Source organism: Seriola aureovittata, chromosome 23, assembly GCF_021018895.1.
Source record: "Seriola aureovittata isolate HTS-2021-v1 ecotype China chromosome 23, ASM2101889v1, whole genome shotgun sequence".
In the NCBI taxonomy this organism is placed as follows: domain Eukaryota; kingdom Metazoa; phylum Chordata; class Actinopteri; order Carangiformes; family Carangidae; genus Seriola; species Seriola aureovittata.
The window spans coordinates 10,571,794-10,585,014 of NC_079386.1; the positions used below are offsets into that span (position 1 = coordinate 10,571,794).

General features: G+C 39.1%; 1 protein-coding gene across 4 annotated transcripts in view; it reads left to right on the forward strand.

The window, feature by feature from the left end:
- The window catches only part of LOC130164544 (protein Dok-7-like), a 49,319-nt gene extending 38,962 nt beyond the window's left edge, over window positions 1-10,357 (forward strand). For 3 of the 4 annotated variants that reach the window (XM_056369339.1, XM_056369340.1, XM_056369341.1), the window contains 2 exons: window positions 4,195-4,374; window positions 8,396-10,357. In XM_056369339.1, coding sequence (XP_056225314.1) covers window positions 4,195-4,374; window positions 8,396-8,532 — 317 coding nt within the window. In that variant the 3' untranslated portion in view covers window positions 8,533-10,357. Of the gene's footprint in view, window positions 1-4,194; window positions 4,375-7,358; window positions 7,530-8,395 lie in introns of all 4 variants that reach the window. The other variant, XR_008826624.1, reaches the window with a different exon arrangement.
- The last annotated feature ends 2,864 nt before the right edge of the window (window positions 10,358-13,221 follow it).

The window sequence follows — 13,221 nt, forward strand, 5'->3', positions numbered from 1 at the left end:
ACATAAGAGCCAATTGTGTCAAGAGGAAACACAGACGCATAACCAAACAGAGAGCGCAGTGATGCGTGATGGGATACCTGCCCTGATGTGAGGTGAGAGGACAGTTGTCAGGGGACATTTGGCCACTTAAGCATCCCACACCCAGAAACATGCCCTCAGTCTAATGCACACCTGCTCTACAAAGTCCCAGCAGCTGTCACAATGTGGCACCAAACCCATCAGTCATGTTCATGTAGCTACACACACAGCTCATCTCCCATGTCATCTTTCCCATCATCCTGCCTCAGTAGGCAGTTAATGGACGTGGACGTGCAGGATGGCCAAGTCCACTGGCTCAGGCTTGATGGCACCTGGAACATAATTTTGTTAGTATTTTAAACCTCATATTAAAACAACTTTGGCTCCTGATTTCATAAACCAGTGCGGTCCGCAGCTAAGATTGATTACGTTATAACTTATTTTGGTGCCATATTCACACAGGTTTTCAGGCTCTTTTAAGGCAATGGTTCTTCAACTCACATCAAGGACCCCCCATCTAATAAGATTTTTGCTTTTAGAAGTGTTTGAAACCCATGACCAAAATAGTCATACATTCTCTCATTGTGTTTTTTTATGGATGGAGTTTATAGTGAAAATAAAAATTCCCCTTTTTGCTGGGAACCTCCAGGAAGTCCCTCGGGGTCCCGGAAGTCACTTTGAGAACAACTGTTCGGGAGTGGCACTTTTAGCTTTGGGTAGTACTAGTCTTCAAGCCCCAATACACTGTTCAGTGATGGCAATTTTTCAGGTGCATTGCATGTGACTCTGTACAAGATGATGTTGATTATGTTAGACAGTCCAGTGTACATTTTGAGGTGTGGCAGACTGTGCAGTGAATCGTAGTGCTATATTCTGTCCAGAACAAGAATAAAAATGCAAGCAGAGACAAGTTATGAATGAACTTGCACAACCCATTTGTTTTTGGCTGTTCTTGTGTCTCAGATACATGGGCCAGATGTGGCCATCAAACAGACCGGGGGGGTCTGGCACCAAGTAGTTCCTAGAGCACCTCCTCTTTTTGCATTCTTCATATGGGATGGAAATAAAGTAACGTTGGTTCAGCACGTCGATCAATGGTCCATAGGTGTAAAGCAGAATGACCCAAAATGGTATTGTCCTGTCTATTATTTTAATAATTTCATGCCTTATCCTAATTGGTTGATTTGTAGATCCGGGTCGTAGTGGTGAGAATTTGATCATGAATAAATTCAGTGAGGTCAGTGGAGGTCACTGATCTACAAGCACCATGTTGCTCTCACACAGCTTTTGTAGAAGCTTTTAAGGCATTAGCTTCAAATGAAGTGCTTCTCAGATTGTTGCAGATGTCACAACTGGGGATGGACTGCACCTGATGCAGTGTTTGACCTGGTGCTTTCTCTTTTTTTTCGTCGCACAACTACTTCTGTCACTTTTTGCTGGTACGTCATAAATGGCTTTGAAGATTGTATGTTCAATTACCCCCATTTGCTTTTCGCTCTCCCTTAGAGGTTGACCATTTGGCAAAGTTATAAATACTTCTGCTTTTAAAAGTGTAGGGGATGACATTTTGTGCAAACCAGGTTATTTCAAGCATGTCGTGACCTTAAGTCTCAGGAGAATGTATCAGTCTTGTTTTGGTGTACTCAGAATTGCTGATCTATACATCATTGTTACTGGGGTGTAAAAATCATTTTATCTTGGGAATTTGTGGTTGCAATGTGGATAACACAAGAGACCCGGGTTCAGTCCCTGGCCGTGTTTCCTCTTGTTTGATCGGAACAAATTTGCAGAAGGAAGCCAGTGAGGGATTATTACTTTTGTCTTTACAGTAGTGACTCCTGCTCGGACGATGGGATCTTGGAATAAATAGTTTAGTTCTGGTGAAGTCCTTGTAGGCAGTTGTGACTGCTGAGAAAGTATATTTATGTCAAACAACTTTTGGCATTTGGTAATACCACTTCTATGTTTATATAACCTTTTTTTTTTATGTAGTCTTAACTGAAGTGAAAATATGACATATAAATTTGGACATAAATGTGTTGTAGAAGCGATACGTTCAGTCAGACATGTTTTCACCTTCATATCACAGCTTAATGTCTACCTGCTACAATAACGTGTGAAAGATTGAAAACCAGCTAGAACATGTCTCTTACCCTGAAGACACAGCTGTCATTAGACCAATGTTTCCCTCAAAAAGCAGTTGACATTGTTGAGTTCGGGTCACTAAGCTCAGCCAGGTTTTTGCCTCTAACACGTCCCCTGGAGGCTTCGCAAAGTGTATTATTGAAAAGTCCCCCCAGCCTTAGAGCTGTGGGCAAACCCACTGTTGTAATGGCAGCCATTATAAAACACCATACTTCAGCCAGGGCTGCTCTGGTGTCTAATGGCTTCTCACTGATTGTATGTATGTCCCCTGGGGTTCGTGCTTCTCAGCTGTGGGTAATGGCCACTACTGCTGCCATTTAGGAAGAGATGATCGCAGGTGAAATCTTTCTTGTTGGATAATACCCAGCACTGCATCTACGTGAAAGTGTAATTACAACACAGCTGTAACTATACAGATACATGACCATCTTTGCTGTGAAGGTAGAAACTGTAATAATGTATTTTATGGATTATGTCCTGCTTTTCATTAGTCACAGGGGAGAACAGAAGTATTCAGGTTATAAGAATTTCCTGGACTGTAATGTCCTGTTACTGAAGGTTGTATCTGTATTTGCTGGTGCTGTAGATACAGGTATTGGATGATACATGTTAGAGCTAAAACACACGTGCACATATTTTATGCGGTTGCTCAGATACTGTATCAACAAAATATCGAGCTAAACAGCATTCATGCAGCCAGCAATGAACTCCACTCTGTGCCTCTTTATCCTGGGTGGCTTTTAGGTTTATGACAGGTAAAGCCGACACAGGCTTCCTGTTGTCAGTGGAAACCATTTATCAAGCACAATAAATTACATCGATAACGCACTTTAGGCAACACTGTGGCTGTAATTTGTGTGTTTGACAGGAAAAGCTATGGGTTCATGTCACATTTCTTGTTAGTTTTACTTGGCACTTTTTTCTGCTGACTACACTGTTTGATCAATTGCATAGATTTTCGAAGTATTCTTACCCAGAGTATAATACTGTCTGTTTAGCATTAGTTAAGAACTATAGTCAGGTTGCCTGCTTTTCAGTACATTCTTTTTAAACAGAAACATTTGTCAATACATATGATTTTGAATAGTTTTAAATATTACAGTAAGAAATGTTAGGCTGCAGACTTTTTTTTTTTTTTAAGCAGGATGTTTACTGAAGATATTAAACATTACATTTCAGTCAAAACTCTCCACAATGATTTAAAGGAAGTGGATATCTGATATGGAGCTCTGCACACAGTTTGCAGCAGCGTGATGGACTTGACAAAATAGCTTGATGGTTTAATTAAAAGGGCAATAAGTTAGGGTTTTACTTCCCCATAGCACAAAATGACTATAATGTATCTAATAATTTATCTCAGGGGCCTATGAGCTAATTATGCATTATTAGCCTCTGGGGGAAAAGGGCGATTCAGTGGGATACACTGTGTTCCAGTGTTGCTGCTGATGCCTTATCTGCTGAATATTGTCACTTCATTGCAGATGTCTGTATTTGAATGACTCTAATTAACACATGAGCCTCAAGAGTTGCTCAGCCTAGAGGGGAAATCAGCTAGCTTTTGATTAAGGTTATAATGACAAAGTTTTAAAAATAAAACCAGTCTTATCCTTTAATTCTTCATCATTATTATCTTTTAATCAAGGTCATAATGACAAAAACAAATCCTGTTTGAAATAAGTGTTAAAGAAATGCCAACCTTTACTCTTTATTTTTTCAATATTAGCAAATCCCAGAAAGCCACGATGTTGCATTAATGCGGTACATTTGTATTGCAATGAACACAGTCAGATTAGAAAAACAGACAATGAAATACTGAAAAAATAATCCAAATGCAACCAAACATCTCCTTCAGTAGTTTTTGGATGACAGTGGAGATATTTGGCTGGAGATACAGTGTATGTTATCAGGCTGAGGCTACACAGACAAATCCTGTCAGTGGGATAAATTACTTGTTGGTTTTGTTGATAAAAATAAGACCTTACAAATGTCCACCTGAGCTAAATTAACACAGTTTTGCTCTTGTATTGACAGGGGCAGTGTTTGTTTTCCCCCCTGAGGCACCACCTCCTGACAGGCCTTGCATCGAAGGGGTGACATACGTGAATATTCCTGTTAGTCCCACATCCAAGAAGCAGCTCAACTACATGGAGCTGGAGCTGCAGGAGCCAGGGCCTGGCCCCCGAGGGACTGTCACACATCTACCAGCTCAGAGTAAGGATCCATCTGAAATGACCTCTGATCTCCAAACAGTTTGTGTCTAAAGCATCAACAATTCGCTCTAGATGACACAGCAGCCATGTTGAACAGTCAGGGTGGCAAACTGCACCTGTGGAGAAAAATACACTGTTACTTTTGTATAACAGGATACTTCAAAGACTCAAACTCAAGAGTACGAACAGGTAAATTAGTTGATAATTTGGTGAGGCCATAGTCTGTGGTGACTGCATCATGTTTAGTTACTTAGAGTTAAACATATGAAACTATTTCTTCCACTAAAGTATCTATTTAGAGGTGCATCTCAATAAATTAGAATATCATGGAAAAGTTCATTTATTTCAGTGATTCAATTCAAAAAGTGCAACTCATTTCAAGCCTTTATTTCTTTTAATTTTGATGATTATGGCTTGCAGCTAATGAAAACCCAAAATTCAGTATCTCAGAAAATTAGAAATGTTGGCCTACTGAAAAGTATGTTCATGTATATGCACTCAATACTTGGTCGGGCTCCTTTTGCATGAATTGTGGCGTGATACTGCTGAGGTGTTATGGAAGCCCAGGTTTCTTTGATAGCGGCCTTCAGCTCGTCTGCATTGTTGGGTCTGGTGTCTCATCTTCCTCTTGACAATCAAGCACGGCGATACCATGTATAACCAGGTATTGGTACTTTTGGCAGTGTGGGCAGGTGCCAAGTCCTGCTGGAAAATGAAATCAGCATCTCCATAAAGCTTGTCAGCAGAAGGAAGCATGAAGTGCTCTAAAATTTCCTGGTAGACGGCTACGTTGACTTTGGACTTGAAGCAACTTGGATTCTGTGCCTCTCCAGACTCTGGGACTTTGGACCACTGAGCAACAGTCCAGTCCTTTTTCTCCTTAGCCCAGGTAAGAAGCTTCTGACGTTGTCTCTGGTTCAGGAGTGGCTTGACACGAGGAATGCGACAGTTGTAGCCCATATCCTGGATACGTCTGTGTGTGGTGGCTCTTGATGCACTGACTCCAGCCTCAGTCCACTCCTCGTGAATCCCCCAAATTCTTGAATGGCCTTTGCTTCACAATCCTCTCAAGGCTGCGGTTATCCCTGCTGCTTGTGCACCTTTTTCCTTCCACTCAGCTTTCTATGAATATGTGTGGATACAGCACTCTGAACAGCCAGCTTTTGTGGTTTACCCTCCTTGTGGAGGGTGTCAATGACTGTCAAGTCAGCAGTCTTCCCCATGATTGTGTAACCTGCTGAACCAGACTGAGACACCATTTAAAGGCTCAGGAAACCTTTGCAGGTGCTTTGAGTTAATTAGCTGATTAGACTGTGACACCGTGAGTCTACAATACTGAACTTTTTTCACAATATTCTGAGACACTGAACTTTGGATTTTCATTAGCTGTAAGCCATAATCATCGAAATTAAATGCTTGAAATATTTCACACTCTGTGTAATGAATCTATATAATATATGAGTTTCACTTTTTTGAAATGCACCTGTATGATCGAATACCTGAAAAACTAATGTCATTCTCATTAGCTTTAGCATGCTAAATTAACACAGAGAGCAAGGTTAGGGTAACATTAGCATTGTTATTGAGGCGTTTTGTATTCTAGTCCTAAAATTCTGTTTGTTCCAACTTATTTTCACCAAACTCTCTTAACTGCACACACTTGTCCTAAATTGCTCGTTTCAAACCAACGGATGCCCCCTGTTCATGAGGAGCTGCACATTTGTTCAATATCATTAGCTGCCTGATCCAATGTAAATCAAGTTACTTAGAGAACGCATTTTAAAACAACAAATGTTTACTGATGTGTTTTACAGAAAGATTAAATGACATTGCAATAAAAAAAAAACAGGAATTATAAAATAAGAGGATCATCATCATATCATGAACACGTAAAATACAAACAACAGATTTAGCAGTCAGTCGTATTAGAGGACCCAAAATAACTAGAAAATGTTAATAGTGCAGTGTGACAAATAAATAGAGAATTGTTTCGGCTACATGAAGTTAGATGCTAAAAAGCGGTTTACATCTGCCAGTAGGTGATGTTACAGTGAAAGGTGTTTCAACAGGGTGATACTGGACAGCGAGTTACATAAAGACCCTGAGGCAGCTGGTGGAGTGAGAAGAGTTTTTTTTCAACAACTACTGAGACGAAATAAGCCAATTAAAATACTAAAATCTACAAAACCTGTCAGTAAATTGGTATGCCATGGTGATAATGAACAGGGTTCAAATTTGCAAATATACTTTTTAATTAAATCACTTTCAGTATCATATTTAAACTGGCCAAAAGAGTGTGTTTTTCTACCTGTGAAGAAAGACGGTCGATCTGCTCATGACTTGTTCGACAGGTCCGGACCACTCGTGAATTTTGTTCCCCCCTAAGAGAAAACAGATTCTCTTAAATCACTCATACATGCCAGTGAAGAACAAATCTGTTAGAGAATTGTGTTTATAATAAGTTCTTGTATGGCAGCTTGTATTTAGGTAACATTTAAAAACTCTGACGTCTAATGTAACACGAAAAGAAAAATATATACAGAATGGTATTGCTTTGGTACTAGTAAAAAAAATAAAAGAAAACAGCTGATACCCAGCCACACAAGGTTGGTTAATATTCAGGAGACATCAATGATAATCTATTATTGTATTTATCCTTGGATAATTCCACCATATTGGCGGCTAACACACAGACAGACAACAGAACCTCATATTGATGCAATTGTTATCAGCATTAGAAAATTCTCATTTGTTTCTAATGGTAGATCAATAATGCAAAGTTTTGGGATTTAAAAGACTATCCACAACCTGAACTGATAATGAAAGTAAAATGACCTCAGCTGTGCCCCTGTGTACACAGCTTTCTTATTTCTGATCTGTGGTCAGATGTAAAAGAGCCAATTTCAGACAAACTAGGACATCAAGTGAGGAGGAGAAGTCGCTCTAGAAACATGATTGCTCTGTAATTCTATTTTACTTTGTCAGTTACAGGAATCGCTCCCAAACGATTGGGCCGATTTCGTCTCATCTCACTAAAAGACAGCTGAGTCCTTGTCATTGGAGACGCGGCAGTGAGCTGTAATTGACAGACAAGTCGACTATTAGCGTCATTGCCCTTGGGAATACGAGGACCGCTCGAGCTCTGACACAAGAGAGGTTAATATCTGATGTCAGCTATAGAGTTTATATCCTGGCAAGCGGGCTCATTAATCTGTCACCTGGGAGCGGGGGGGTGTCCTATCTCGCCACTGAAGGGGGGTCACAGGGCATTCAGATGACAGCTGTGAATTCACTGGCTTTAATGGGATCCTCCTCCAGGGACTATTGATGTGTTGTGAGGAGCGGGGTTTGATTTCCTTGACTTTATGGGACCGTAAAACACATAATTCAAGCAGGAGGCAACAATACCATGAGGTACACGTTAGTGACATTCACTCATGTGCTGCTGTGATTAAACCCTGACGTTTTGCTTATTTGATTTTCACACAGGGATGGGCAACAAATTATGGTAATGCTAGTGACTTGCATATGGAAGACCATGCATGAGGGGAATTTTAAAGGCTTCAGCTGCATCATTTGCATGTTCTTCTGCTTTGTGTAGCGATGCCTGGTTGCATACCTCAAGTCTTTGTTATCCAAAGGAAGTCTCAGAAAACCAGAACAATTTCACATTTGAGAAGCTGAAGCCAGTGAAATAACTAATAATCATGTTCCATCTTGTAGAGACATTGGAGTGTAGTGTCCAGTAAGTCACAGCTAGCAACTAAGAAATTGTAAAACATGATATTTTTGACACAGCCAGGCTAGCAATTTCCCTCTATCTCCAGCCTTTATGCTAAGCTAAAGCTAATGGGCTGCTAGTGGTAGCTTCATATTTAAGTATTTATCTTACCAATATAAGAGTGGTATCCAGCTTCTCTTCTGACTCTGCAAAAAAGAAAATAAGAGAAATTATATTAAAACACTGGACTTTTATATGACTTATTTAAAAGGTAAGAGCATCTGTGTTTGTGTCTCGACAGGGAAGAGCTCCACAAAGTACGCCCAGATTGACATCACAGCCACAGAGACCGCCCACAAAGTCGGCACGCAGCACGCCCTGGGTCGGCAGGAGGGCCTGCACACTCTGGAGCTGAGACGAAAGGGGACGCCACATTGACTTCATCATCACTGAACTGTTGATCTCAGCCGGAGGTTTCTGCCCAAAACCGGCCCGCCACATCAAACTGTATGCAAGAATTATTGCTCTGAGGGTTTTTTTTTTTCAGTCCCGACTGTCCCAACATCCTCTGAGACTCCTTCTCTGTTCTGTTCCATCTTTTAAATGCAGATTTTTTTCTTGCTTCAGCCGGTCTGCATATACCCAAATCCCAGCAAATGTCATCTGCCCAATATCTGTGTTTTTTAGATTCAGACCTGTTAATGTATTCACAGAGCAACAGAAAGACGGAGACTCTTTGGAAATGTTTGGCACAGGATCAGGAGCAACATTTCAATCTTGGTCTCCTTTGTGGACTCAGGCATCTCATTAAATGGCATTATGTCAGCACCGGAGCCTCAGGCAAACTTGGAGGAAGATGTGCCAGTCTTCAGCTGAGTCACCAGCGCCGATTAACCCCCCAGAGCAGAGGCATTTCACAGCTCACTCAGGCCATCCCTAATAATATGCACAATGATGTTTTTGTTCTTGTTTGGGAGAGCAAGGGAGAGTGAGAGAGGGGAGGAAGCTGGAAGATGATGTTTATTCACACTCACTTATTCCTCAGTGGTCAGTAATCATTTATACAGTTACGCAAAAGTCTTTTCAGTATAATCACATTTAGGGAAAACTTTTCATCCAGTCTTACTCAGAACGCTGCACATTTCAGGCTAGTTCACTGTTAAAAGATTTATGTTTATATACCATATGTTAGAGCAGGCAAATTAATGGCTCTGCATAAAACTTCCATATTGCACATGGCGAGTTTTGTTTGCCTTGGTATGACTAATGGATTTTTTTCATGAACAGAATCTCAATGCTGCTATTATGTTTTTTGTGTCATATAAACTGGGATTTACTGTGGAAAATCTCTTCATAAATAATACAAAACAGAGATGATGCTGAACTTTTTTGGATCTTTTACTCAAACAACAGATGTCTCCTAAAACTGATTATCTGGATTTCAAAATTATGTATTTGAAAAGTTTTTTTTTTTTTTAATGAACTCACTGAAGAGGTTAAAATCTCATCCTTTTATTAGTTTTCCTTATTGTGTGTGCACCTAGGCATTTTTACTGAAAGTGCAATTATAAAAACAATTTGGTTTGTGTTATGTAGAGCTGCTCATCTTAGTCAATATATTGTTTTTGTCTCATACTCTTCACTTTATTTTGATATGTCAATACATTTTCTTTCTATGCAGGTGATATGGATCGTATAATGTATGTACAGTAAAGATTTAAGGCAATATTTTTTTTCTTGTAATACTATGTTTCTTGTAAATTATTTATAACATTAAGTACTGCTTTGATGTGTGTGTTGAGGTTTTCTAGCGCTGGATTATATATGGGACTTTTTCCACCATGTACAGTTTGTTTTCATTCAACACTATGATGAGGCATTTTAATGTTGACAAGGCAGTTAGCACTGATCACGTTATCACAATGTGATGTTTTGAACTTTTCGGCTATGGAGTCTATAATCATTTTTAATTATAACCGATGTATTTTAAAAAGCTATTACATATTGATTGTATTGCACATTTAAAGTTCAAAGTAAAAACAGTAATACAAATATTTAAATTTGCCAATAAATAACTTTCTTATTTTGCTTTTGAATTATGAACCCATAATTGAAAAGTATCAAAATAAATTTAAGATTTAAAATTGTTATTCCATTTACTTATTTGTCTGTCTGATGTTAGACACCCTCTGATGGCAATATTAGACATCTACATGTGTTGACCAGCAATATTTATAAATAAAAAACAATATTTACTCTATAATTTTGGTGGTATGGAAGAGATTTGGTTATTTTTGACATTTTACTGCTGCTCGCCAAAGACTTTAGATGCTAGAGTTAGTTATATTAACATTAGCTGATTGCACTGTAGCTAGTTTTATCTAGCCAAGATGACACTTTATAAAATAGAACTAATTATCATCATTTCATGTTAAACAAGTTTTCCAAGTTGCATCAACTTAGAAGTGAAAGCAAATCCACATCAGATTATTCAGTTTTACTGAATGAGCTTCAGTGCAGGAGGCGTATCACAACAATCCTTACCTTTCACTGGGCCTTGTTCTTGTCCCGTTGCTGAACACAGGAGGAGGACACAACAAACACCTGTGGAATCAAACACAAATATTACCTTTGTTAAAATTGTTTAGACTATGTAAGAGAAGCAACTGAAAAAATTGAATTTTTCGATACCGCTCCATGATGGAATCTCGTTTGCCGGCCAGCACTGGTCCTGCGATCCGTCCACGCTGACTCCACAGCTGAGGCACAGAGAGTCGGTCTGTATCTGCAGTCGAAACATCTTAGCAGGAAAGCATCTGGGAGCGCCAGCTTGGCCGTGTGAGAGCTTTGGAAGATAAACAGTGGATTTTGCACATTATTCTAACAGTGCTACAGTCCAGCCTGTAAAAGATCCACATTAAACACTTCCACACAAAGGGACTATTAACAGGGATTGTTCCTTTTCCACATATTTTCAAGATGGTGATGTATAGTCTGCCAGCTCTCAGAGAGACATGATTCGCATTGACATGTCACAGTCAACCGCACTATGGACATTAACTTCACTGACCTGGAACGAAACCATACGGTGCAGCCAAGTGTTTCTTGGAAACTCATTTACTCATTAAATTTAGCTGCAGAGAACAGAAAAATAAAGCATAATTGGCTGTCTCTGCGGTCAAATATCGATATAAATAAATTAATGTTAATGCCATTGAGAAACTGGTGGCAGTAGTTTAATGAACTATGCAAAGCCACAGACAGCTTGTGTGTAATTGCAGTGTCTGTTTTCCAATGAAAAAAACAGCAGTTTAGTTCTTCTGGCAGAGTTTTAAACTCCCACCATAGCCACCAACAGTGAATACACCACAGGTCTGATTCAGGACAACCATCAGAGAGCTGAGGACTTGAGACTTGAATAAGTCTCAAGTCACAAAAATCAGGACTGTCAAAATCTGGTAATATCCCAGAACAAAAGATAGCAACAGGCAGACCTTGTATGGCCACATGTAGCCTTAAATATTAGGCCTCAGGATTGAAGGGTCCTGATCTCAGACTGACATACTGTAGCTTTGAAAGGAAGATGTTGAAATACTGTGTAATTTTACTAGTAAATAGATTTGGACTCCACGCTTGGTTTTGCAAGTCCTGAGATTTAATTTGACAGCACTCTAGACTTTGACTTTCCTTGAAAAAATAAACCTGTTCAGGGACAGTAAACACAGAGGTCACATCAAGAAAAAGTATGTCAGCACTTTGGAATAATTGCCATTTATGTATAAAGTTTATCTTGGTCAAATCTTCATCTAAGTTACAATTATGAGCAAAAACAATCTACTGTATCTGATACACTTATTGTATTGTTCTTGTCCATGTTGAATATTTCCAAATCCCAGTGTAGGTTGGAAAAAGTCGGTGAACCCCTAGGCTAATGAACAGAAGCTAATTGAAGTCAGGAGTTAACAAACCTGGAGTCCAATCAATGAAACCAAATAGAGTGTGTGTTAGAGCTGCTCCAACTTTAAAAACACAAAACATTCAGAGTTTATTATTCACAAGCAGCATCTGCTGATATTACCATGCCTACCTAGTTCAACCAGTTATTAAATCCAAGGGTTCACTCTACATACCAGCATGTGAATATGGAACATAATTATTAAACAAAGACAAGAAAGATTATAACATTAGATTAATACAATGTGTTTGTCTACACTTGTGACTTTGATGAGGATCAGATTAATGCAGAAAACCAGGTCAATCCCCGGGGTTCACATACCTTTTCTTGCCACTGTACGATGGGTACAAAGAACAAAGGCTGTGGAGGCTGTGCATAGAAATTTCAGTTTTGTTATTTGTACTGGTTCAATTATCTGAAATCTCGTTCTCCTCATCTAAGAAAATTACATCTACTGAATAAGTAATTGCTGCTTGCAGATCAAACCGTCTGCTTTGCTTTGTCAATCTTATACTTGTCAGAAAAGAAACTTAAACAACTCGATCTTTTTAATTATTAATGCAAAGTCATTTTTTCCCCCTCTGCTCTTTGGTACTTCATCACTGACCTCGCTGCTCCTTTCATACGACAGAGGAAATAAAGACTAAATTTCATAAATTATTCAGGAACCGTGAGAAAGGGATTATTTTCATGCAACAGCACTTTAAGGTCAGACAAGAAAATCCTGCCACAAAGTGCATTAATAATTCTTCAAGAACATTAAATAAATTGTTTGTTCAGATAAAAGTAATTCTTAAGCCTCATTGAATGCACCGAGTATCTCTGATGTCAAATGACCAGAACTTGACCTTTTTCTTCAGTCTTGTAATAACCCCGACTTTTTTTTTTTTTTTTTTTTTAACACAGGTCATTAAGGCAGAAAAGAACTGTGATGCAACGTTTTCAACCATAGTGAAGTCTGTAGAGCTCAACTCAGTCCCTTCATAAGGACAGTCCTCTCTTTGGTGACCCAAAACAGAAAAACAGCATGAACAATTCGGAAGAGGGAAAATGAGATTCCTCGAGTTAGGAGTTAAGAGCATTAACTCAGGAAGTAACTGTCGCAACTTAAAAATCAATCCAGGACTTTGCTGTGGAACTTAAAGCTGCACTAATCAATATCTTTACATTAG